The sequence below is a fragment of the Leucopleurus acutus genome (genome assembly GCF_964270905.1).
Source record: "Leucopleurus acutus genome assembly, chromosome: 2".
Classification (NCBI taxonomy): domain Eukaryota; kingdom Metazoa; phylum Chordata; class Mammalia; order Artiodactyla; family Delphinidae; genus Leucopleurus; species Leucopleurus acutus.
Window position 1 is genome coordinate 128,157,641 of NC_139143.1, and position 27,716 is coordinate 128,185,356.

A 27,716-nucleotide genomic window follows, 5' to 3' on the forward strand; every position below is an offset into this window, starting at 1 on the left:
GAAATGTTTCCATAGATAAAATGAAGCCTGTCCAACTGAGTTGTTTAAACTCTAGCTAAAAGTTTTAATCTACATTTTTTTAGCATTTCTGGGAAGTTTTGAAAGCGAATTTCTAAAACTGGCATTTTTGGAGAGGTAGCACTGCTTAAATTATGAAGTGTCAGAATTGGTAGAAATAATCATGAAGATCAGTCCTAACTTTTGCAGAGAAAGTTTGCTTTTGGGATTGATTTGAATCGCACACTATTTTTTTTCCCCCCCCTGTTTAAAGTGATAATACTCTGCATCCTTGAAGTGTTCATCATCCTCATGCTGATCTTCCTCAGGGACCGAATCCGCATCTCCATTGCCCTGCTGAAGGAGGGGAGCAAGTAAGGCCTTGATGGAGAAACTCATATACTGTATATCTATCAGTCATATCGGTCACTGCTTATTTGTAGATGCCCCAGACTATTTTCCCTTTAAGATGGCTTGTTAAATCTGCTTTCCATTCAAGAAGACTTGTTCAAGTTCAGACTCTGCCACATATTAAAAACTTCATGCTAACAAATCTTTCAAAATCCCCAAACCTCAATTATCATAGGGTAAAATAAAGCTAAAACTCATGTATTCTATGCACTAGCACTTTTTTTAAACACCAAATATATGTTAGGAGGATAACTTATGTGAAAGTAAGTGATAAAGTGCTATATAAAAGTTAGTTATGTTATATTATTCCCATACTGAGTCATATGTTAATATTAATGGTTGAGATCATTTGCAGAACTTTAAATCACCATAATTCTATAAAGTCAATTATGTGCTCTTGCTAGTTTTGTATAAATAACAAAACTTGCCAGTAGACAGAATAATTGGTCCTAGCACTACCAGACTGTATATTTTGTATCTACAGCTCTCAATTCAGGAACGTTTTATACCCAGAGCCATTTTTATTTTAAAATGCTACAGAATAGGGGCTTCCCTGGTGGCGCAGTGGTTGAGAGTCCGCCTGCCGATGCAGGGGACACGGGTTCGTGCCCCGGTCTGGGAAGATTCCACATGCCGCGGAGCGGCTGGGCCCGTGAGCCATGGCCACTGAGCCTGCGCATCCGAAGCCTGTGCTCCGCAACAGGAGAGGCCACAACAGTGAGAGGCCCACGTACCGCAAAATAAAGAAAGAAAGAAAGAAAGAAAGAATAAAATGCTACAGGATAAACAGTTTTTCATAAAATTCATGTTGTGAGGTAATAACACCTACAGTTTCTAAACTATTCCAAAAGGTCACTTGAGGATAATACTTTAAACTTTTGAATAATGCATGGAAACAGCAAGGAAAGTGTTATTACAAAGCCAATAGGTCATGTTCTCTATTTAGAATGATGGAAACTGAGGTGTTAATGGCCAAGGGCCAAATTATTTTAAATAGTCTTTAAGGATTTTGTTTTAACAAAATCATCATCTATAATAATAATAGTGCCACCTAAAGCCAGTGTTTGAAATAGTTAACAAGCAGTTTGTTAAATTAAACTCTGTCCTTCCCACAATAACTGAAGCCCTATCATTAGCCACTGAAAACTACTGATTTGCTGGGTTATTTCTTAAATAATATGATATTGTACAATTCAGTTATCCCGCTGCTATGCCTCTAAATGTGTGTGTGTGTGTGTGTGTGTGTGTGTGTGTGTGTGTGTGTGTTAAAGGGCAATTACTACTGTGACTGGTTAATAATTTTTTTCAAGGGAAAATAAGAGCTGGAATAAATGTGCATGAGAATACAGGGTAAACATAGGGATGCCCAATAATTCACTGAACAGCAGTGTCTGGGGAAAAGAGAGAATAGCATAGCCCAAATAGTGAGGTGGCGAAGGTAACAAATACAAAAATGAATCTAAAATGTGTCAGTGCATTAGGAGTGGAAATAGTTCCATCATAGTTCTCAGTGGCTATATCAAACAGCATAGGGTTAATTCAGTATCATATGCTGAAAAGATTATAGGGCAATTAGGATATGAATATTTTAGAAACCATATCTTAGGAAGAAATATCAAAAGAATTATTACCCTGGAGAATAAAAGAATAATGAGCTGCTTGAAGGGTTGCTGTATGGAAGAGGTGGTCCTTTCTTCTCCAGAAGGTAGTGGATGTGAATTACATGCAGGCAGATAAGGAAGGACTTTCTAATACTTTGGTTGTTAAGAAAATAGAATAAGCTGCGTCATATAAAAGTAAGTTCCTTTCACTCAATGAGATCACCAGAGACTAATGAACATGTTTTGAAGATAGTTCAGAAGGGATTCTTAAATTAGGAATGGATTCTCCCATTTGATCAGATGATCTTCAAGGTCCTCTCTAATTTTAAAAGTCTAAGGAAAAGGGAGAAATACCATGATTATAATGCATCAAATATTTATGCGTCAGTCAGAAATAACCAAAGAGGAGAAGGTTTGGGGAACTTTTGGCAGGAATCAAACATGAGCATTGAAAGAATGCCTCTAACTTACTAAACATGAATAAATAAAATTTTAAAACCAACTAAGTATACATCAGCAAAAAGAGTTGATGGTTATTACCACTGTTCTTGGAATGAATTCAGTCAAAGGCTTATTTCTAGTTCTAACAGATAACATTTTAATTGAGAAATTATAACTGGATCATTTTCAGTTTCAAATATTTGTTTTATTTTAGAGCCATTGGATACATCCCTACTACCTTAATTTATCCAGTTTTAACTTTCATTTTCCTCTCAATCTGCATTTCCTACTGGGCTGTGATAGCAGTGTATCCTTTGGTAATTGACTCCTTCAAACCTCAGGTACACACTACTATTCAGGAGCTAGGAGTTTGTCTGTTTCCAACCGGGAAAGACTAGGAACATCCTAAAGATATAATTGATATGATGATGATGATGATGATGATGATGATGATGATGGTGATGATGATGGAGATTATGATTGCTAAGCTCTAAAAATGTTTCAGTGTACCAATTGAATTTCCCCTCAGATAGGTCACATGGTACATTTTGTTTTATTTTGTCTTCACATGTGGTACTCCTCACTCCTCCTTTGTAATACGTAAAAAAATCTTTTTATATTTCACTGTTTTTAAGGGGCCGCTCAGTGGAGCTGACCCACGTTATATTACTCTGGTTCTGAAAATGAATGAATTGTTAAAAGATTAGTTTTTTGAAATTAATCTTTCAGTGGACTTTTGAGTTATTTGCATTACTTTCTTGTCCATTTACATTCAATCTACCAGCAAATAATTTATCCTTAATAGAGTTCACTCAGTTACTTGGCTACATCAGGGGTACCTATATACAAAGTCATAGCCCCAGAGGGGCAATGTAAACATGAAAATAAAACCTGTAATCCAGAGGTAAGTAAAAGAAACTCTTTTATTTACTGCAATACAGCACTCTACTGTATTTCATCTAGCAGTAGTGGTAGGAATCATCCTGAAATAGAGACCATGTGCATTGATGAGGATCACTGTAGAGAAGGGGAGGGTGGGTCGGGTGTTAGCAGGAGAGCACTGAAAACGGTAGGCAGAATAGAGAGAAGGCACTGCTATTTCCTGAGCTCACTTGTCCTGTCATACACCTAAGAAGCAGGCACAGTCAACAACAACACTAATAAATGTGAAATTATAGTGGATGCAGACTGATGAACATACGATGGAAAAATGAGGTACTTTCCAGAGCTCATTAAAGAATTGTATAAAGTGATGTTATAGAAAATAGAAATAACAGCAGAAGCTAATAGGAAAAAAGCAAGATATGCAATTGGGGGGCACACAAGAGAAGGCAAGGAAGGTGTTATCTTGGAATAGCACTTAATATTATATTATTCGTGTTTTTTTTTTTTTTTTTTTTTTCCTGAGTGCAGATTTTTAATACAACTGAAATTGCCAAAGCTTGCCCTGGGGCTCAGTGTCGTTTTGCTTTCTATGGTGGAGCGACCCTGTACCATCAATATATCACTACCTTCCAGATATTCAATCTATTTGTCTTTCTCTGGCTTATAAATTTTGTCATTGCATTGGGTCAGTGTGCCCTTGCTGGTGCCTTTGCTTCTTATTACTGGGCCTTGAAAAAACCTGATGACATCCCACCATATCCACTTTTTACTGCATTTGGACGAGCCATAAGGTAAGTTTCACACTGAAACCTACACCTATCTTCCCAGTTATGTTTAGTGTGTTTATAATTCAAGTGGCAAAGTACTTGAGGTCAGAGGTATAATTCAAGATTCATAGATGTCCACTGGCTTTGTCTGGTTTTATAGCCACAGTTTTATAATCCCTACTCAGGCGAATATCCTTCTAAAAGGTTACTGGAGAGAAGAGGTAGGGGAGGGCACCAAATTAAAGATTAAGGACTAACTTGTCTGTGTTTCTTCATTGCTCAGCTCAAACATAAAATCATCATAAGATGACAGGCTATTGGTATCATTTTCATAGATGAAGTGCAAAATGGATGTCTATGGTTTAAAATCCTCTATGAAGACCTTTGTCAATCTGAATAAGAGAGTATAAGAAGCTCTTTCCTATCAATCCTTCTGCAGATCCCTTTTACCAATAAAAATTAACTAACATCCTTTTAGTTAATAGTAAAAATATTTTAACTTTTATTCTCATTTTATCTTTGCCCAGATATCACACTGGATCCCTAGCATTTGGATCTTTAATTCTTGCAGTAGTTCAAATGTTCAGATTAATCCTAGAATACTTGGACAAACGTCTTAAACGTAAGATTCCAGAATTCATCTTTTCTCAGACTTCCTGACTTCTGTGAATAGAATAGATTGGGTCAGGGGGTTGGGGGGGGACATAATGACTGTAACTTGGACACAGTAATAAGGATGGATGTGGTCAGATTGGGGAGATGTTTGGAAGGAAAAGCCAATAGGACTTGAGGGATGGAATATGGTGGGGGGTGGGGTGGGGAGCAATGGTAAAATAAGAGTAAAAATGTGTGATGCTATTTACTAAGATATGGAAACCAGTAGAAACAAATTTCAAAGAAGAGATTTAAAACTGTGTTTTTGACTTGTTAATATTGAGAAGCATGGTGGAGATGTCAGGCAGTTCCAAGTCTAGAGCTCAGGACAGGTCAGGCTTAAAATATAAATGTGGCCATTGGCATAAATCTTCATACTTAACACATACAGTTTACAAACACATAAACTCTGCTTGGGTTGTACTTTAAAATATTTTATTATTAATTATCAAAATAATCTTGAAACAGAGCAACCAAGTTGGAACACTCACATTTCCTGATTTCAAAACTTAATACAAAGCTACAGTAATCAAAACAGTGTGGCACTGGTATAAGGACAGACATATAGACCTGGAAAAGAATAGACAGCCCTAAAATAAATGCTTACATATAAGACTATTCAGAGGGGGAAGGAGAGTTTTTTTCAGCTAATGTTACTAGGAAAACTGGATATCTACATTCAAAAGAATGAAGTTGGACCCTTACTTTACACCATATACATAAATTAATTCAAAATGGATCAAAGACTTAAACATAAAAGCTAAGACTATAAAAGCCTTAGAAGAAAGCATAGGAAGAAATCTTCTTGACATTGGATTTAATGATGGTTTCATTATTTTAATGATCATTTTAATGATGATATGACACCAAAAATACAGGTAACAAAAAAGAAAAACATAAATTAGAATTCATCAAAAAAAAAAAAAGTCTGTGCATCAAAGGGCACTATCAAGAGAGTGAAAAGACAACCCACAGAATGGGAGGAGATATTTGCAAGTCATATATCAGATAAGCAACTAATATTTAGAATATATAAATAACTCCTACAACTCAACAATAAACAAACAACCTATTTCAACATGGACAAAGGATTTTTAAATTAAGTAAATTTTTTTCAGCTTTATTGAGGTATAATTGACAAATAAAATTGTAATATTTTTAAAGTGTACAACATGATTATTTAATACACATATACATTGTGAAAGGATTCCCACATGTAAGGTGGGACACACCTGTCCACCTCATATACTTCCTTTTTTTATTCCTTTTTTGGTGTGAATGCTTAAGTTCTACTCTCTTAGCAAATTTCAATTATACAATACAGTATATTCAACTGTACTCACCATGTTCTACATTAGATCCTAATACCTTAGTCATCTTATAACTGAAAGTTTGTACCCTTTTACCAGCCTCTCCCAATTTCTCCCACTCCCAGCATATGGCAACCACCATTCTATTCTATTTACAGGCATTCAACATTTTTTCCCTACGTATAAGCAATACCATGCATATTTGTTTTTGTGTGGCTTATTTCACTTAGCATAATGCCCTTCAGGTTCATCCGTGTTACTGCAAAAGCAGAATTTCTTTCTTTTTAAGGCTGAATAATATTCCATTTTGTATATATAACGTAATTTATCCATTGATCCATTTAATGACACTTAAGTTGTTTCCATACATTAGATACTGTAAATAATGCTGCAGTGAACATTGGAGTACAAATATCTCTTCAAGATAGTGATTTTGTTTCCTCCAATTATATATACAGAATTAGAATCACTGGATCATATAGTAGTTCTATTTTTAATTTCTTGAGTACTGTTTTAATTTCCGTACTGTTTTCCACAATGGAGTAATCAATTCACATTCCTACCAACAGTGTACAAGGGTTCCCTTTTCTCTTCATCCTTACCAACACTTGTTATCATTTGTCTTTTTGATAAGAGATATCCTAACAGGTATGAGGTGACATCTCACTGAGGTTTCGATTTGCATATCTCTGATAACAATGTTGAGCACTTTTCATGCACCTATTGGCCATTTTTATGTCTTCTTTGAAACAATGTCTATTCAGGTTCTTTGCCCATTTTTTATTGGGTTATTTGTGTGTTTTTTGCTGTTGAGTTCTATAAATTCCTTGTATATTTTGGATATTAACTCCTTATTACATATATGGTTTGCAAATATTTTCTCCCATTCAGTAGGTCGCTTTTTCATTTGTTGATGGTTTCCTTTGCTGTGCAGAAGCTTTTTAGTTTGATGTAGTCTCACTTGTTTATTTTTGCTTTTGTTGCCTTTGCTTTTGGTGTGAAATCCAAAAAATCATTGCCAAGACCAATGTCAAGGAGTTTACAACTATAAAATCTTCTAGGTTTCAGGTTTTACTTTCAAGTCTTTAATCCATTTGAGTTGATTATTGTGTATGGTGTAAGATAAAGGTCCAATTTCACTCTTTTGCATGTAGATGTCTAGTTTTCCCAGCACCATTTATTAAAGAGAATATCCTTTCCCCATTATATATTCTTGACTCCTTTATCAAAAATTAATTAACCATATTGCATGGGTTATTTCTGGGCTCTCTATTCTCTTCCATTCATCTATGTGTCTATTTTCATACTGATACCATACTGTTTTATTACTATAGCTTTGTAATAGAGTTTGAAATCAGGAAGTGTAATGCCTTTAGCTTTGTTATTCTTTCTTGATTGCTTTGGTTATTTGGCCCTTTTGTGGTTTCATGCAAATTTTAGGATCTTTTTTTTTATTTCTGTGAAAAATGGCATTGAAATTTTGATAGGGATTGCATGAAACTTGTAGATCACTTTGGGTAGTACGAACATTTTAACAATATTAATTCTTCCAATCCATGAACATGGAATATTTGCCACTTATTTGTTTCTTCAATTTCTTTTGTCTACAGCTCACAGTTTCCAATGCACAAATATTGGGTTGGCGAAAAAGTTCATTTCGGTTTTTCCATAACATGGCAAAACCAGAACAAACTCTTGGTCAACCCAATAATTCTCCTCCTCATTTAAATTTATTCCTAGGTATTTTATTGTTTTCATGCAATTGTAAATGAAATTTTACTCTTGATTTCTCTTTCCAATAGTTAGTTGTTGGTGTATAGAAAGGCAACTGATTTTTGTATATTGATTTTATTTCCTGAAACTTTACTGATTTCATGTATTAGCTTAAATATTTTTTTGGTGGACACTATAGGGTTTTCTATATATAATATCATGTGATCTGCAAACAGAGACAGTCTTACTTCTTGCTTTCTGATTTGGATACCTTTTATTTCTTTTACTTGTCTAATTGCTCTGGCTAGGACTTCCAGGTACCAAATTGAAAAAAAGTGGCAAAAAAAAAAAAAAAAAAAAGAAAGAAAAGAAAAGAAAGAGAAAAGAAAAAAGTGGCAAGAGTAGGCATCCTTGTGTTGTTCCTAATCTTAGAGGAAAAGCTTTTGGCTTTTCACCAATGAGTATGATGTTAGCTGTGGGCTTGTCACATATGGTCTTGATTACGTTGAGGCCTTCTATAACCAGTTTATTGAGAGTTTTTATTACTAAAGGAGGTTGAATTTTGTCAAGTAATTTTTCTGCATCTATTGAGATAATCATGATTTCCTCCTTCATTTTGTTAATGTGGAGCATCACATTTATTGATTTGCATATCTTAAATCATACTTGCATCCCTGGAATAAATCCTACTTCATCTTGGTATATGATTCTTTTAATCTAGTATTGAATTCAATTTGCTAATATTTTGCTGAGGATTTTTGCATTTATGTTCATCAAGGATATTGGCCTGTAATTTTCTTTTCTTGCAGTGGCCTTGTCTGGCTTTGGTATCAGGGTCATGCTGGCCTCATAAAATGTGTTTGGAAATGTTCTCTCCATTTCTATTATTTGAAAGAGTTTGAGAATAATTTGTATTAATTCTTCTTCAAATGTTTGGTACAATTTCACAAGTGAAGCCATTTGATCCTGGACTTTTCTTCGTTGGGAGGTTTTTGGTTACTGATTCAAAATCTTTACTAGTAATTGATCTGTTCAGATTTTCTATTTCTTCATGATTCAGTTTGGTAGGTTCTATGTTTCTAGGAATTCATCCATTTCTTCTAGGTAGTCCCATTTGTTGGTGTAAGATTGTTCCTAGCATCTCTTATGATCCTTCGTATTTGTGTGGTATCAGTTGTAATGTCCCCTCTTTCATTTCTGAATTTAAGTCTTCTCTCCTTTTCTCTCAGTTAGTCTAGTGAAAGGTTTGTCGATTTTATGTTTCAAAAAAACAGCTGGTAGTTTCACTTACCTTTCCTATTTTTAAGTCTCTATTTCATTTATTTCCACTCTGATCTTTACTATTTCCATCCTTCTATTATCTTTGTACATAGTTTCTTCTTTTTTTTTTCTTTCTAATTCCTTGAGGTGAAAAGTTAGGTTGTTTGAGATCTTTCTTTCTTCTTAACTTAGATGTTTATTGCTATGGACTTCCCTCTTAGGACTGCTTTGCTACATTCCATACATTTTGGCATGTTGTGTTTGCATTTTCTTTAGTCTCAAGGTACTCTTTGATTTCCCTTTTGATTTATACTTTGACTTGTTGGTTGTTCAGTAGCATGTTGTTTAATCTCCACACATTGAATTTTCCAGTTTTCTTCTTGTAATTGATATCTAGTTTCATACCACTGTGTTTGGAAAAGATGCTTGACATTATTTCACACTTCTTACATTTATTAAACTTGTTTTGTGACCTAACATATGATCTATCCTGGAGAATGTCCCATGTGTACTTGAGAAGAATGTGTACTCTGCTGTGGTTGGATGGAATGTACTGTAAATGTCTGTTAAGTCCTTCTAGTCTAATGTGTAGTTAAGTCCAGTGCTTTTCTGTCTGGATGATCTATCCATTGTTGAAAGTGAAATTTTGAAATTTCCTACTAATATTATATTGCTATTTATTTCTTCCTTCATATCTGTTTATATTTGCTTTATATATTTAGGTGCTCCAATATTGGGTGCATAAATATTTATAATTTTTATATCCCCTTGATAAATAGACACTTTTTTCATTGTATAATGACCTTTGTGTATTGTTTCAGCTTTTGGCTTAAAGTCTATTTTGACTAATATAAGAATAGGTACACCTGATTTCTTTTGGTTTCCATTTGCCTGCAAAATCTTTTTCTAATCCTTTACTTTCAGTCTAAGTATGTCTTTAAAGGTGAAGTGAGACTCTTGTAGGTAGCATATATTTGAGTCTTTTTTTAAAAATTTCTTTCAGTCCCTCTATATCTTTTGATTGGAGAATTTAGTCCATTTACAATTAATTGTAATTATTGATAGATATGGACTTACTGTTTCTATCTTCTTAACTATTTTCTGGCTGTTTTATAGTTTTTGTTTCTCTCTTCCTCTCTTCCTTTGTGATTTGATGATTTTCTGTAGTGGTATGTTTTGATTCCTTTCTTGTATCTACTATAGGTTTTTGCTTTGTGGTTATCATGAGGCTTACATAAAATATTTTATACTTATAACAATGTGTTTTAAGCTGATAACAACTTAACTACAAATGCATACAAAAGCTCTATGTTTTATACTCACACACACATTTTATACTACAATGTTGTTTTTTTTTTTGCGGTACGCGGGCCTCTCACTGTTGTGGCCTCTCCCGTTGTGGAGCACAGCCTCCGGACATGCAGGCTCAGCAGCCATGGCTCACAGGCCCAGCCGCTCCGTGGCATGCAGGATCTTCCCAGACCAGGGCACGAACCTGTGTCCCCTGCATCGGCAGGTGGACTCTCAACCACTGCGCCACCAGGGAAGCCCACTACAATGTTTTTGATATCACAGTTTACATCTTTTTATATTGTGTATCCATTAACAAGTTATGTAATTATAGTTCTTTTTAATACTTTGTCTTTAACCTTTATACTATAGTTCTAAGTTATTTACCTACCACCATTACAATTTTAGAGTATTTTGAATTTAAGTATATATTTACCTTTACTGTGAGTTTTATACTTTCATATATTTTTATGTTACTAATAAGCATCCTTTTGTTTCAGCTTAAAGATATCCCTTTAACATTTCTTGTAAGGCTGCTCTACTGGTGATAAACTTTTAGCTTCTGTTTGTCTAGAAAACTTTTACCTCTCCTTCAATTCTGAAGGACAACTTTGCCACATAGATAGAGTTTCTTGGTCAGCAGATTTTTCTTTCAACACTTTTAACATATCATTCTACCTCATTCTGGCATGCAAATTTTCTGCTGAAAAATATACTTATAGTATTATGGGGATTCCCTTGTATATAAGAAGTTGCTTTTCTCCTGCTGCATTTACCCACCTTTTAACTTTTGAAAATTAATTTTATGTGAGTCAGTATGGATCTCTTTACATTGATATTCTTTGAGCTTTCTGGATCTGGATGTCTCTTTGATTTTACAGGTTAGGGAAGTTTTCAATCATTATTTCTTTGAATATATTTTCAGCCCCTTTCTCTTTCTTCTCCTGGGACCTCTGTAACATGTAAAAAGTACATTCTTTTTAATTTTTCTTCCTCTAATTGGATGAATCCCACTGCCTTGTCTTTGAATTCATCAATCCTTTCTTTCTTTCTTTTTGAATTTTCTTTTATTTTTTTTATACAGCAGGATCTTATTAGTTATCCATTTTATACATATTAGTGTATATATGTCAATCCCAATCTCCCAATTCATCACACCAATACCCGCCCCCCCACCACTTTCCTCACGTAGTGTCCATACGTTTGTTCTTTACATCTGTGTCTTAATTTCTGCCCTGCAAACTGGTTCATCTGTACCATTTTTCTAGGTTCCACATACATGCATTAACATACGATATTTGTTTTTCTCTTTCTGACTTACTTCACTCTGTATGACAGTCTATATCCATCCATATCTCTAGAAATGACCCAATTTCGTACCTCTTTATGGCTGAGTAATATTCCATTGTATACATATACCACATCTTCTTTATCCATTCATCTGTCGATGGGCATTTAGATTGCTTCCATGTCCTGGCTATTGTAAATAGTGCTGCAATGAACATTGGGATGCATGTGTCTTTTTGAATTATGGTTTTCTCTGGGTATATGCCCAGTAGTGGGACTGCTGGGTCATATGGTAATTCTGTTTTTAGTTTTTTAAGGAACCTCCATACTGTTTTCCATAGTGGCTGTGTCAATTTACATTCCCACCAACAGTGCAAGAGGGTTCCCTTTTCTCCACACCCTCTCCAGCATTTGTTGTTTGTAGATTTTCAGATGATGCCCATTCTCACTGGTGTGAGGTGATACCCCACTGTAGTTTTGATTTGCATTTCTCTAATAATAAGTGATGTTGAGCAGCTTTTCATGTGCTTCCTGGCCATCTGTATGTCTTCTTTGGAGAAATGTCTATTTAGGTCTTCTGCCCATTTTTGGATTGGGTTGTTTGTTTTTTTAATATTGAGATGCATGAGCTCTTTATATATTTTGGAGATTAATCCTTTGTCCATTGATTCGTTTGCAAATACTTTCTCCCATTCTGAGGATTGTCTTTCCACCTTGTTTGTAGTTTCCTTTGCTGTGCAAAAGCTTTTTAAGTTTCCTTAGGTCCTATTTGTTTTTTTGTTTATATTTCCATTACTCTAGGAGGTGGATCAAAAAAGATCTTGCTGTGATTTATGTCAAAGAGTGTTCTTCCTATGTTTTCCTCTAAGAATTTTATAGTGTCTGGTTTTACATTTAGGTCCCTAATCCATTTTGAGTTTATTTTTGTGTATGCTGTTAGGGAGTGTTCTAATTTCATTCTTTTACATGCAGCTGTCCAGTTTTCCTAGCACCACTTATTGAAGAGACTGTCTTTTCTCCATTGTATATCCTTGCCTCCTTTGTCATAGATTAGTTGACCATAGGTGCGTGGGTTTATCTCTGGGTTTTCTATCCTGTTCCATTGATCTATATTTCTGTTTTTGTGCCAGTACCATATTGTCTTGATTACTGTAACTTTGTAGTATAGTCTGAAGTCAGGGAGTCTGATTGCTCCAGCTCTGTTCTTTTCCCTCAAGACTGCTTTGGCTATTTGGGATCTTTTGTGTCTCCATACAGATTTTAAGATTTTTTGTTCTAGTTCTGTAAAAAATGCCATTGGTAATTTGATAGGGATTGCATTGAATCTGTAGATTGCTTTGGGTAGTAGAGTCATTTTGACAATATTGATTCTTTCAATCCAAGAAAATGGTATATCTCTCCATCTATATCATCTTTAATTTCTTTCATCATTGTTTTATAGTTTTCTGCATACAGGACTTTTGTCTCCCTAGGTAGGTTTATTCCTAGGTATTTTATTCTTTTTGTTGCAATGGTAAATGGGAGTGTTTCCTTAATTTCTCTTTCAGATTTTTTATCATTAGTTTATAGGAATGCAAGAGATTTCTGTGCATTAATTTTGTATCCTGCAACTTTACCAAATTCATTGATTAACTCTAGTAGTTTTCTGGTGGCATCTTTAGGATTCTCTATGTATAGTATCATGTCATCTGCAAACAGTGACAGTTTTACTTCTTCTTTTCCAATTTGTATTCCTTTTATTTCTTTTTCTTCTCTGATTTCCATGGCTAGGACTTCCAAAACTATGTTGGAATAATAGTGGTGAGATTGGACATCCTTGTCGTGTTTCTGATCTTAGAGAAAATGCTTTCAGTTTTTCACTATTGAGAATGATGTTTGCTGTGGATTTGTCATATATGGTCTTTATTATGTTGAGGTAGGTTCCCTCTATGCCCACTTTCTGGAGCGTTTTTATCATAAATGGGTGTTGAATTTTGTCAAAAGCTTTTTCTGCATCTATTGAGATGATCATATGGTTTTTCTTCTTCAATTTGTTAATATGGTGTATCACATTGATTGGTTTGCATATACTGAAGAATCCTTGCCTCCCTGGGATAAATCCCACTTGATCATGGTGTATGATCCTTTTAATGTGTTGTTGGATTCTGTTTGCTAGTATCCTGTTGAGGATTTTTGCATCTATATTCATCAGTGATATTGGTCTGTAATTTTCTTTTTTTGTATTATCTTTTTGTGGTTTTGGTATCAGGGTGATGGTGGCGTCATAGAGTGGGTTTGGGAGTATTCCTTTCTCTGCAGTTTTTTGGAAGAGTTTGAGAAAGATGGGTGTTAGCTCGTCTCTAAATGTTTGATAGAATTCACCTGTGAAGCCATCTGGTCCTAGACTTTTGTTTGTTGGAAGATCTTTAATCACAGTTTCAATTTCATTACTTGAGATTGGTCTGTTCATATTTTGTATTTCTTCCTGGTTTAGTCTTGGAAGGTTATACCTTTCTAAGGATTTATCCATTTCTTCTAGGTTGTCCATTTTATTGGCATAGTGTTGCTTGTAGTAGTCTCTTAGGGTGCTTTGTATTACTGCAGTGTCTGTTGTAACTTCTCCTTTTTTATTTCTAATTTTATTGATTTGAGTCCTCTCCCTCCTTTCCTTGATGAGTCTGGCTAATGGTTTATCAGTTTTGTTTATCTTCTCAAAGAACCAGCTTTTAGTTTTATTGATCTTTGCTATTGTTTTCTTTGTTTCTATTTAATTTATTTCTGCTCTGATCTTGATGATTTCTTTCCTTCTTCTAACTTTGGGTGTTGTTTGTTCTTCTTTCTCTACTTTCTTTAGGTGTAAGGTTAGATTGTTTACTTGAGATGTTTGTTGTTTCTTGAAGTAGGATTGTATTGCTATAAACTTCCCTCTTACAACTGCTCTTGCTGCATCCCATAGGTTTTGGATCATCGTGTTTTCATCGTCATTTGTCTCTAGGTATTTTTTGATCTCCTCTTTGATTTCTTCAGTGATCTCTTGGTTATTTAGTGATGTATTGTTTAGCCTCCATGTGTTTATGTTTTTTACGTTATTTTCCCTGTAATTGATTTCTTATCTCATAGCATTGTGGTCAGAAAAGATGCTTGATATGATTTCAATTTTCTTAAATTTACTGAGGCTTGATTTGTGACCCAAGATGTGATCTATCCTGGAGAATGTTCCATGCACACTTGAGAAGAAAGTGTAATCTGCTTTTTTGGATGGAATGTCCTATAGATATCATTTAAATCTATCTGGTCTATTGTGTCATTTAAAGCTTGTGTTTCCTTATTAATTTTCTGTTTGGATGATCTGTCCATTGGTGTAAGTGAAGTGTTAAAGTCCCCCACTATTATTGTGTTACTGTCGATTTCTTCTTTTAGAACTGTTAGCAGTTGCCTTATGTATGGAGGTGCTCCTATGTTGGGTGCATATATATTTATATTTGTTATTTCTTCTTCTTGGATTGATCCCTTGATCATTATGTCATGTCCTTCCTTGTCTCTTGTAACATTCTTTATTTTAAAGTCCATTTTATCTGATATGAGTATTGCTACTCCAGCTTTCTTTTGATTTCCATTTGCATGGAATATATTTTTCCATCCCCTCATTTTCAGTCTTTATGTGTCCCTAGGTCTGAATTGGGTCTCTTGTAGACAGCATATATATGGGTCTTGATTTGGATCCATTCAGCCAGCCTGTGTCTTTTGGTTGGAGCATTTAATCCATTCACCTTTAAGGTAGTTATTGATATGTATGTTCCTATTACCATTTTCTTGTTTCGGGTTTGTTTTTGTAGGTTCTTTTCTTTTCTTGTGTTTCCCACTTTGAGAAGTTCCTTTAGCATTTGTTGTAGAGCTGGTTTGGTGGTGCTGAATTCTGTTAGCTTTTGCTTGTCTGTAAAGCTTTTGATTTCTCCATCGAATCTGAATGAGATCCTTGCTGGGTAGAGTAATCTTGGTTGTAGGTTCTTCCCTTTCATCACTTTAAATATGTCATGCCACTCCCTTCTGGCTTGTAGAGTTTCTGCTAGAAATAAGCTGTTAACCTTATGGGAGTTCCCTTGTATGTTATTTGTCATTTTTCCCTTGCTGCTTTCAATAATTTTTCTTTGTCTTTAATTTTTGCCAATTGGATTACTATGTGTCTCGGCATGTTTCTCCTTGGGTTTATCTTGTATGGGTCTCTCTGCACTTCCTGGACTTGGGTGGCTATTTCCTTTCCCATGTTAGGGAAGTTTTCGACTATCATCTCTTCAAATATTTTCTCGGGTCCTTTCTCTCTTCTCTTTCTGGGACCCCTATAATGCGAATGTTGTTGCGTTTAATGTTGTCCCAGAGGTCTCTTAGGCTGTCTTCATTTCTTTTCATTCTTTTTTCTTTATTGTGTTCTGCAGCAGTGAATTCCAGCATTCTGTCTTCCAGGTCACTTACTCATTCTTCTGCCTCAGTTATTCTGCTATTGATTCCTTCTAGTGTAGTTTTCATTTCAGTTACTGTATTGTTCATCTCTGTTTGTTTGTTCTTTAATTCTTCTAGGTCTTTGTTAAACATTTCTTGCATCTTCTCGATCTTTGCCTCCAGTCTTTTTCCAGTGTCCTGGATCATCTTCACTCTCATTATTCTGAATTCTTTTTCTGGAAGATTGCCTATCTCCACTTCATTTAGTTGTTTTTCTGGGGTTTTATCTTGTTCCTTCATCTGATACATAGTCCTCTGCCTTTTCATCTTATCTTTCTGTGGATGTGGTTTTTGTTCCACAGGCTGCAGGATTGTAGTTCTTCTTGCTTCTGCTGTCTGCCCTCTGGTGGATGAGACTATCTAATATGCTTGTGCAAGTTTCTTGATGGGAGGGACTGGTGGTGGGTAGAGCTGGCTGTTGCTCTGGTGGGCAGAGCTCAGTAAAACTTTAATCCGCTTGTCTGCTGATGGGTGGGGCTGGGTTCCCCCCTGTTGGTTGTTTGGCCTGAGGTGATCCAACACTGGAGCCTACCCATGCTCTTTGGTGGGGCTAATGGCGGACTCTGCAAGGGCTCACACCAAGGAGTACTTCCCAGAACTTCTGCTGCCAGTGTCCTTGTCCCCACAGTGAGCCACAGTCACCTTCCACCTCTGCAGGAGACCCTCCAGCGCTAGCAGGTAGGTCTGGTTCAGTCTCCTATGGGGTCACTGCTCCTTCCCCTGGGTCCCGATGCACACACTACTTTGTGTATGCCCTCCAAGAGTGGAGTCTCTGTTTCCCCCATCCTGTCAAAGTCCTGCAGTTAAATCCTGCTAGCCTTCAAAGTCTGATTCTCTAGGAATTCCTCCTCCCATTGCCAGACCCCAGGTTGGGAAGCCTGACGTGGGGCTCAGAAACTTCACTCCAGTGGGTGGACTTCTGTGGTATAAGTGTTCTCCAGTTTGTGAGTCACCCACCCATCAGTTATGGGATTTGATTTCATTGTGATTGTGCCCCTCCTACCGTCTCACTGTGGCTTCTCCTTTTTCTTTGGATGTGGGGTATCTTTTTTGGTGAGTTCCACCAGTGTCTTCCTGTCAATGCTTGTTCAGCAGTTAGTTGTGATTCTGGTGCGCTCGCAAGAGGGAGTCCATCAATCCTTTCTTTCACTAGATCTAATCTGCTATGAATCCCCCTATTGAATTTTTCAGTTCAATTGTATTCTTCAGCTCTATAAATTCTGTTTGATTTTTTTTTGGATATCTTCTATCTCTTAATTGAATTCTCATTTTGTTCATGCATTTCTCCTTGACCATGGTGAGCATCTTTATGACCATTATTTTGAATTCTTTACTAGTTAAATCACTTATCTCTGTTTCAGAAATATCAGTTTCTGGAAATATATATATATTTTTTATTTGGAAAGTATTCCCTTGTTTCTCCTTCTCTTTTTTTTTTCTTGACTCTCTGTATTGCTTTCTGTGCATTAGATAAAACAGCCATCTTTCCCAACTTGACAGAATAGTCTCATGTAGGAGATGAGCTTCATTAATCAGCCCAGCCGAACCTTCTGGTTCTCTCAAATCTTTGTGATTGTCCTAGCCACCATAGTTAGTTTAGTGGCTCTTAGTAATTGAAGGTGTACCTAGACCTGTTAGGGTCCCAAAGTGGAGGATCACAGTCAGAACCTAGATGCCGGATGATTAGATGTTAAACCCTTAGGCAGCAGCTGGGAAAGTATGTAGATTATCCTTTCAGGGAGAAACTAGGAGGTGGCTTTTGCCTGCACCCTCTGCACTGAGCCAGGATGTATAGCCATGGTCGTGGTGGTGGTGGTAGGGCATTCCTTTACCATTTAAACATGGATTCTTTGTTTTCTACAGTCCTGTGAGACTCATTTGTGCAAGCCCTATTAGAGCCACACAAAGGGGAGACCATGACTCGGGCAGCAGCTGCAGAAACTGGGGCACCACACAGGTGTATAAGCTCCTTCCAAAGAGATGTTGGTGACCTGCTCCCCCTGGGTCCATGGAGGCCCACAGCTAGCTCCAAGAGTGTGCAAACTAGAAGCTGGAATTTTAGGCACAAGGTTGTAAAGTGCGCAGTCAATCCCCTCCCAGGAAGAGACTGGAAAATGGGCGTTTTTGCCTGCTCCCTCTTTGCTAAGCCTGGGGGTATAGTGATTGCTAGCATGTGTGCCTGTTAAGAACCGCTTCTTTGTTTTTTATAGTCCTGTAGAACTTGTAGAAACAAGCCCCTTTGGCTATCAGAGCTAAGTGTTTTGCGGGGTCTGTCTCTTGGGTGGGAGCCTTAAAAGTTGGAATCCTTGATGTGCTGCCCAAACCCTTCACTCCTCAGGGAGAAGCTGAGAGTTGGGGGTATTGTCCTGATCGCATGGTGTTGTACCAGGGGTAGAGTTTATGGCGAGTGTGTTTCAGCCTTTCCTACCATTTCAACGTGGGATTTTCATAGTTGCCTGATGTGTAGGAGTCACTCAGCTTGTTTCTGGATTTCTCTCAGAGGAAATTGCTCCATGTGTAGCTGTACATTCAGTGCATCTGGGGGAGGAGGGAAGTTCAAGAGCCTCCTATGACACCATCTTTGTCCCTCCTGCAAAGGATTTCATATACATTGCTCTAAAGAACATACATAAATGGTAAATGAACACATGAAGAGATCTTCAATATTAGTCAATAGGGAAATGCAAATCAAAACCATAGTGAGGTACCAATTCATACCCATTAGAATGTCTAGTATCAAAAAATGAAAAATAACGAATTTTTGTAGGGTGAGGATAAATTGGAACACCTGTGCATTGCTGGTGGGAATGTAAAATCACCACTGATTTGCCACTGTGGAAAACAGTGTGGTGATTCCTTTAAAAGTCAAAAATTTGATTGCCATATGAGCCAGCAATTCCACTTCTACATATATACTCAAAATAATTGAAAGCAGGGACTCAAACAAATACTCGCACACCAGTGTTCATAGGAGCATTATTTGCAATAGCCAGAAGGTAGAAACAACCCAAATTTCCATTAACAGATAAAAGAATAAGCAAAATGTGACATATACATACAATGAAATGTTATTCAGCTCTAAAAATAAATGTAATAATGAATCTTGACAATTGAATGTTAAGTGAAATAAGCAAGACACAAAAGGACAAATATTGTATGATTCTACTTATATGAGGTATCTAGAAGAGGCAAATTCATACAGACAGAAGTATGACAGAGGTTACCAGGGACTGGGAGAAAGGGAGAATGAGGAGTTATTGTTTAATGGGTACAGAGTTTCTATATGAGATGATGAAAAGTTCTGGAAATTGATAGTGATGGTAATTTCACAAAATCGTGAATGTACTAAATGCTACTGAATTGTACACTTAAAAATGGTTAAAATGGTAAATCTTATGTATATTTCACTGCAATTAAAAAAGTTTTAAAGCACACTTAAAATTTTACTATATTTTTTTGATTCCTAGAGTTTGCAAATCATTAATAGGTTTAAATATCTCCTTCTCATAGAGGCCCAGAACAACATTTCTAAATTCCTAAAATGCTGCCTGAGATGCTGTTTCTGGTGTTTAGAAAAAGCAGTAAAGTTTTTGAACAGAAATGCCTATGTTATGGTAAGTAGCTTATTTTTATTTACTAAACTGCTTCTTTGCAAACCCAAACCCCATGTCTACATTTCCATCTCTAAAGCACTTGTGCATCAAGCAGTTGAATTTATCACCATGTTGTTATAAGAATTTGTGAATCCAATGCATCATTCAGGGCTCTGTTTTCCTAGTTGAGACAGTAACTTAACTGTAGTTCATTATTACCTTCAATACCTTTTCGGAGAGGGAAAATATTATTTACCTTAGAAGTATAAAAATGTGCTAGATTGAAAATGATTTTGTTTGTATTTGACATAGTTTAGTGGGAGGAAAGCTTACCTAGTCTATGTTTCACTGTGAAAAGAAAATATTCTTCTAATTCTGGGCTTTACATATTTTTAAGGAAGGGTCTATTTCTTTTTATGATTCTTATTTTGAAATGTGTGGGAACTGATAATGCATAGCTGAATTTGTGACTTATTTCCTATGGGAATATGGAGGCTTCTGAAGAGATTTTTTTTTTCAATAGGGGATCCAAAAATATTCTTCTAGAATTTAGCGGCTACAACCTTATAACACTTGCATATTATCACAGTGATATAGGGTCTGCATGGGTGATTCAAATAGTTATGGACATTCAAAGAGTCATTAATATACCTCCAGTGAGAATATTGTATTGAGCCTTTTAATCAATAAAGCAAGGGTATTGGAAGGCTCTGGGTTTCCTGAGAGTAGTTTATAATGTGAACGCTACAACATTTAACCCATTCAGCAACAAACCATAGCCAAAACACTTCAAAGACAGAAGCTGTGTCCTGGGATTTGAGACGAAGACCTACCTGTTTGAAGCTGTCTAATCCCCATGGAGTTAAGGGCAAATAGCAACCAAAACATACCTTATTGTCAATGACTCTGAGAGTTGTGCAGAGTTGAGGACACACACTGCCCAAGCCTCCCATGAACCCAACTGTTGGAAAAAGGAATGAGAATAACTGTGTGGGTGACAGAATTAATTCACGTTCCTGTCACTGGATTGTCTGTTGGTCTTGTTAAATTACGTTACTGACTCCAGAATAATATCAACTGTCTTCCTCAGATTGCAATATATGGCAAAAACTTCTGCAGGTCAGCGAGAGATGCTTTCAATCTGCTGATGAGAAATATTTTAAAGTAAGTAATCAGGTTGAGCATGGCAGTAGATGATTTGGTGAAGCTTTAGCATCCATACTTCACATGTTGATGGTCTTATTAGACATGAATCTTATCTTTTATTTTAATAGATTTAAATCTTCACCTTCACACCATTAATTTCTTCATATGTTTTAGAATTATTGCTCCCATCATCCACCTATGCCTTTATACCCACTGGCACTTATTCATTTTTAGTATCCCCTATGCTCAAGAAATTCCCCACATGAACATTATCATCATGTTTCTGACTATTCCCCCCTCCCAAAATTGACAGAGTCTGAGTGAACAAAATCAGAGAACCAGTGCAGCCATCCTCAGGATTCAGGGTATCCCTAGTCCTCGAATTAGAGAGAGAAATGCTGACACCACCAATAGCACCTGACAGCCTTACAATGCCATCTTCTGTTTACTCCATTATAAATAAGTCAGAAAATCATGCCTGGGTTCTAACTTCACTTCTTGCATTTAACAAAGGCCAAATAAAATTTCAGCAAAGACACATCAAAATGAACTCATGAATTATTTACTCTCATAAATTTCTGATAACAAATATAATTTAAACACAAAATTATACTTTCTTTTTTCTGATTCTCAGAGTTGCAGTTATGGATAGAGTGACAGATTTTGTCCTAATCCTGGGGAAGATTCTAGTTGCTGGGTGTATAGGTAAGTAGTAGTATTAGTAATAGTAGTAGTAGTAGTAATAAGTTTAACATGTGCTTAGAAAAACTTCTTTACTACAAAAAGCTATGTTCCTTTGCAAATGCACAATATACATGTTTTGCCTTTTCACTCTAGGTGTCCTGGCCTTTCTACTCTTCACAGAAAGACTCCCAATGATTATAGTAGGACCAACATCTTTAAATTACTACTGGGTACCTTTGCTGGTAAGAGTTGATGTCTTAGTAAGTTTGGGCTGCTGCAACAAAAATACCATAGACTGGGTGGCTTAAACAACAGGGATTTATTCCGCACAGTTCTGAAGACTGAGAAGTCCGAGATCAAGGTGCCCACAGATTCAGTTCCTGGTGAGGGCTTTCTTCCTAATTTGCAAAGGGACACTTTCTTGCAGTATCCTAACATGGTCGAGAGAGATTTCATCTCTCCTGTCTTCTCTTATAAGCGCACTAATCACATTCACAAGGGCTCCTTCATTGTGACTTCATTACTTCCTGAAGGCCCCACCTCCAGATGCCATCACTTTGGGGATTAGGTTTCAACATATGAATTTTGAGGGGACACAATTCATTCTATAGCGTCTGGGTAACATTGACTCTGATTTATGAGAAATGGCAAAATAAAAAACCGAAAAGGAATAGGAGAAATAATGATAGCTAACATGATTGGTCTTACTTTGAGGCCAAGCCTCATTCTGCCTTAGAGCTGGGGTCCCTTGGAAGCAACCCCTGAGACAGAGGATTGCATGCAGAAGGCTTATTATGAAGTGCTCTCCTGAGATACACTTGAAAGGAAGTGAGGAGGACAGGCCCAGGCAAGAGAAGAAGCTGACCCATGCGGCAATTATAGCTGAAGCCTCAGACATAATTACAGGAAATTCTGACAAAGGGACTAGGCCTCTGTATGCTGCATCAGGCAACTGTTGGCCGGGGGTTGCCCTCTGAATGATGGTGTAACTTTGGGTGAGGCAGTTCCCTGCAAGAGCAATTCCTAGTGAGCAAAACAGCTGAGTCATCAGCAGCCTACATACATTCCCAACAACTAGGGGATAGATGTGGCATCTGGAGAGGACCTGGGGGGAGCCCTGCGAGATTTATTACAGTATATTAACTCACTCAATCCATGTGTCATAAATACCATTATTACTCACATTCTCCCCTTCCCCACCAACAATCTTATGTAGGAAGCCCAGAGATGTTAGGTGACTTGTCGAGTGAGTGCCTGAGCTGTGATTAAACCTAGGCAGTGTATGCTCTTAACTCCTATGCTTTACTGCCTCAGTGTGCAGGATCCTAAATCTGGGATGTTTTTGGTAGGCACTGGGGATAGTGATAAGAAAATTGGCAGGTAAACTAGTACATTTTGTTTAAATCCCAGTACAAAGGCACTCAAAAACTTTATCATTGAATTTTGTACCTTCCTATCTTGAAATCTTTTCCAACACAGAGTATTTCAAAGCGTCCTCATCATGATTTTATTTAAAACTGCATTATTGTTCTTTTGGACAAGTTAATGGCATCTTCATTCTCTTCTCTGCTCATTTACAGACAGTCATGATTGGATCTTACCTAATTGCACATGGATTCTTCAGCGTCTATGCAATGTGTATTGAAACAATTTTCATCTGCTTCTGTAAGTTTTCAGTATATGTGTTTTCCCCCTCTGGTGGATAACCAAAAGATGAAAAGGTTAAGACCCAGTCTTTTAGCTGGCTTGTGGATTTGCTATGACCTGGCTGAAACTGCAAAACAGTTTATTTGGAAAGAGACATTGTCTAGTAGATGCTTTGTAAACGTTAAAGGCTAAGAGATGGAGTTTGCAAAGCACTGGAGGGTCAGGCATCATGGCATGGTGTTAGCATGAAATTATTTTAATTTCTTAATGTTTTCAAATTTATAATAATGATTGGCTTCTGTTGTGCTTTATTAACAACTGAAGACATAACTGGGCTTTGAGGCTGGGCTTTGGGGACTCTGAGGACAGCCTTTATACCTTCTGATAAAGCCAAGCTGGCAATGGTTTCAAAGACACATGGGGCCAATTCACACTGGGTAACACGATGACAAATAGATAGGATTCATAGAGAGGCATGTTTAGGAAATGGCTAGATCAACTCTGACGCGTAGTGTTAAAATACTTCAATAGAGCTTTCATCACTGACTTCTTCACTGTGCTTCTATGTGGCATGTGCACCTCACATATGCAGAATGAATATGTTTTCTATTAATACCTCATCTTTTTTTTTTTGCGGTACACGGGCCTCTCACTGTTGTAGCCTCTGCCATTGTGGAGCACAGGCTCTGGACACGCAGGCTCAGCGGCCATGGCTCACGGGTCTAGCCGCTCCGCGGCATGTGGGATCTTCCCGGACTGGGGCACGAACCCGTGTCCCTTGCATCAGCAGGCAGACTCTCAACCACTGCGCCACCAGGGAAGCCCCAACACCTCATCTTAAAAGCCCTGGAGAACCTAGTGCCCATCAGGAGCTTGATCTGTCCTTACCTTCAACCTAGATAAAGTAGGGTCAACAGGTGAAAGAACAGAACTTGTTAGCCCTACAACTAATACCCCCTGAGAGATTATTTCTCTGGCACATTGCTCTTAAGAGAAGCAGAGAAAACATTCTATGACAGGGCATTACTGAGTGATCTACTTGTATAAAATGAACAGTTTATTTTTTAGTGTAACTCACAGCACCAACTGCATGCTGGGGTCAGGAGAGGATATATATATATATATATATATATATATATATATATATATATATCTCCCTAAAGATACTAACTTTAGGGAGATATATTGAAGGAAAAAACCTTCTCGAAAATGGTTTGATTTTTTTTTCTGAACATTTAACAAATCAATTTTCAATAACTGGACAAATTAATCAGGAGAACTTTGTGTACAAGTTAGCTCTTCCTCTGGCTATAAATGGAACTGGAATGTTTAATCTTTTCCTAGTGCTTCAGTGGTTTGTCAGGAAAAGCCATCTACAAAATACCACATGAACAAACTTCCGCTCAGGTATGAGGTGGAAGAAGGAGCATGGGAATAAGGTAGCTTAAGACACAGAAGAGACAGAGATCTTGAATGTTCAGAGGTCCCTCCTTTCATCTCAAATGCTAATCATGGGAATGAAACTGGGAGAGCCCACTGGGATCTTCCTGATTCTTGTAACTGAAAAGTTTTCTCAAAATGTATCCTGGGAAATGTTTAGAACCTATCAGTTTCCAATCTTTGGAAGCTTTGACAAATCTTGTAGATTTTAATTTTGACAGTAGATTTTAAATTTGAGCACTAAGAAATGTTTTCCACTCATCTATATTACTAATTGCCAACTTCTTGAAAAGCAGGTATAATTTCAGCCTTATTTAACACATTGTGTGTTGAATGTGAATAGTTTCTTTTTGGATGTTCTTGTCTTTGATAATAAAGAACAAGAGAAGCCAAACTGTATTTTTCTTCCCTCTGCAGCTGTTACTATGGGCAACATCTAACTTTGGAAAATTTTCTTCTTAAATGATACTCTAAGGCAAATTATGATTGTGTGGAACTGTACCTTTTTTAAAAATATATACCTCTTTATACTTATTATCTTGACTGCCAGAAAACTGGTGATTTTAAAAATGCAAACTATTTGCAAACAAACACTTCATTTATAGAGACATAGCATCCTTTCAACATTACAAGGCGATGAGAATTCTGGTCCCAGGATGGGAAAAAAACAATAGTTGTAGATGCTTATTTTCATTATTATGTGATTGATACCACAGTTCCTACCAATCCCTCAAAAGTAATAATGATATCAACATACAACATATGATATGTGATATAAGATATAGAAATATGATTAAGGAAAAAAGAACAAAAATGTTCAGCATCTATCATGTTCCCTTCTTAGCTTTTCATTTTGTATGTGGGGAAAGTCACTGTGAAGTCTAATGTAAAAATCTAATAAACCAATAATCCAACCATTCCTAAGAGAGTATGATGAAAATAACTTAGATTTATTCCATAAATCTGTGATTATGCTATATGGTTTTATATAATATTTCTTATCCTGTATTTCATAATAAATAAAGGCTAAAATAGCATAATATTTTTAATATACTAGTCAAAACAGTTTCAAGTTGCATTTATATATTTATTGAGATAGATATTATCAGCTGTGAATTATATGTATCTGCAGGAAATTTAATTCCATGCAAACTTCTCCTTGCTTCTCAGCATCATTCTCATGTTTGTCCCCAACCACCCAACAGATGTGTGCTCAGTGAATATCCATCATTTTATTATTAGCCTAAGCAAAGCAGGAATATAAACTCATGTATTACAGAAGTCAGCAAACACTGTATTAGCTTTTGAATATAATCTGAGGTAAACTACAAGGATTTAGGACAGGACACCATTTAGTTAAGTAGGATGAGAACTGAAGTAGGTGTCAAGAGACTGGGTCCTCACCTCATCCTGTTGCCCCAGAGCTTTCAATTTCAGGAGAATCATTTTACATCCCTGGGTCTCAGTTTCTTCATCTGTAACATGAGGGTGTGAATTACCATTAAAACAGACTTTGAACTCTGAAATTCAATTATTCTCTACATTTATCACACCATACTTTTTATTCAGCTTCATCTCAGAGGATGTGGCAATTTACCTCTCTGAAATGAACAGTCGTTAGAATTTAAAGATAACACATTTGAAAGGACATAAAAGATCTTATTAACCTTTAAACTATCAAAATAAACCTCTTTGGAGTGGGTGGGATTTAGGAAGTTTCAGTGCTTCCTGGCAGAGGTTGAAGCTTCTTACTTTGACCAGCATCAGCTACTTAACTGCACTAATTTGTCTTATATTTGACTTTCTAACACTGCTTTCTCTGATTTTTCCCTGTTCGACTCTCCAATTTATAAAAATGCATATAATTGTTCTGCTGCTGTTGCTGCTTTTGCCTGCTTTGGCTGCTGCATATACAGGTGAAGATCTGGAAAGAAATGATGGATCTACAGAAAAACCCTACTTCATAACCCCTACCCTGCACGGAATTCTGAACAAGAAGCAACTAGTTCCCCAGAAGCAGAAAGAGTAGAAAAGCTCCAAACAGTGCCATTCATTTTTAAGTAGAAGTTTTGTAAATTAGGTCATTTGTATTTGAAAATGATGCTTTTAAGTAATGTGAAATTTCAGTGCTTATTCCTAAAAAGCGAGAACTTGGTACCATCTGAGGTATCAGGCAATTGATGACAGTAGCCTCTGTGAACTAGGATACTTTGTAGTGGTCCCAGCTGAAGAGCGAGGTGTAAATGTCACACATTTTTTTAAAGTCTATAGCTGAAAGTGTTTCCAAGACTTTTATAACTTGGCATGCTGTTTCCCATTGCAGCATTTTGATAGCCTTTCTTTTTATAAATGTATATTCGTAAAGGGTATTCAGGAAATTTTTGAAAGCACTATAAATGTGTCATCAATTAGCCATAAAAAGATTGATTTATAGTTAACCAGCATATGGTACTAAATTTGTAAATATGGTGCTATGGTTATATTTATACTGTTCAAGCTAGTGGACAACATTCTAAACTGTGATTAAACTTGTATTAATGGTTCCCTAGGAAGTATATTTCAGTAAGTGATTCGAGACCATAACAAACATATAGATGTCAATGTTATACAGGTTCCATAGGCTGCATTACTAGGTAAAAATTACTGTGGAACCTTCATAGGCCATTTTGTTTTAGTGAAATTATATTTATAGTGAAGTTGAATCTGAGTTCTGGAATGTCATTTCCAATAATATGAACCTCTGGCCACCATGAAAATATTCTGAGCAGAACTGAGATGGCCACATAACTCATGCCATTTGTCTGTAACCCAAATAGAGATAAATCCCTATTTTCCTATGCCCATCATATAGAAAATGGGTATGGATCTGTTTCAGAAGAGTGATTATATCTGTTATGAGTTTCTAGATTAAAGAGATGATGTGGCTTTTTTCTATAAAAAGTTTAATTTTAGCTTAACTTTCGGTGAAGAAAGAGAAAAGATAAGAAAGACACTTCAGATTTTACCCTAAGGAAATATTAGCCCTTCATAGGTACCTCATCTTGTACCTTTACAAGAGGCATACTGTAGGTTAGGAAATCTCTTCCTGAAAGGTTTAGGAGGAGAGTTACTTTC

The 27,716-nt window shown here is 36.5% G+C and overlaps 1 protein-coding gene across 1 annotated transcript in view; it reads left to right on the top strand.

The window, feature by feature from the left end:
* Positions 1 to 26,631, top strand: part of SLC44A5 (solute carrier family 44 member 5) — a gene marked incomplete at both ends in the record, with an annotated part of 394,265 nt that extends 367,634 nt beyond the window's left edge. Inside the window, 11 exons of the mRNA XM_082863282.1 lie at positions 272 to 371; positions 2,665 to 2,757; positions 3,267 to 3,354; positions 3,864 to 4,126; positions 4,630 to 4,724; positions 19,603 to 19,706; positions 20,776 to 20,849; positions 21,466 to 21,536; positions 21,669 to 21,757; positions 23,096 to 23,180; positions 26,519 to 26,631. Of these exons, the coding sequence (XP_082719408.1) occupies positions 272 to 371; positions 2,665 to 2,757; positions 3,267 to 3,354; positions 3,864 to 4,126; positions 4,630 to 4,724; positions 19,603 to 19,706; positions 20,776 to 20,849; positions 21,466 to 21,536; positions 21,669 to 21,757; positions 23,096 to 23,180; positions 26,519 to 26,631 (1,175 nt within the window). The remainder of the gene's footprint in view (positions 1 to 271; positions 372 to 2,664; positions 2,758 to 3,266; positions 3,355 to 3,863; positions 4,127 to 4,629; positions 4,725 to 19,602; positions 19,707 to 20,775; positions 20,850 to 21,465; positions 21,537 to 21,668; positions 21,758 to 23,095; positions 23,181 to 26,518) is intronic.
* Positions 26,632 to 27,716: the final 1,085 nt, after the last annotated feature.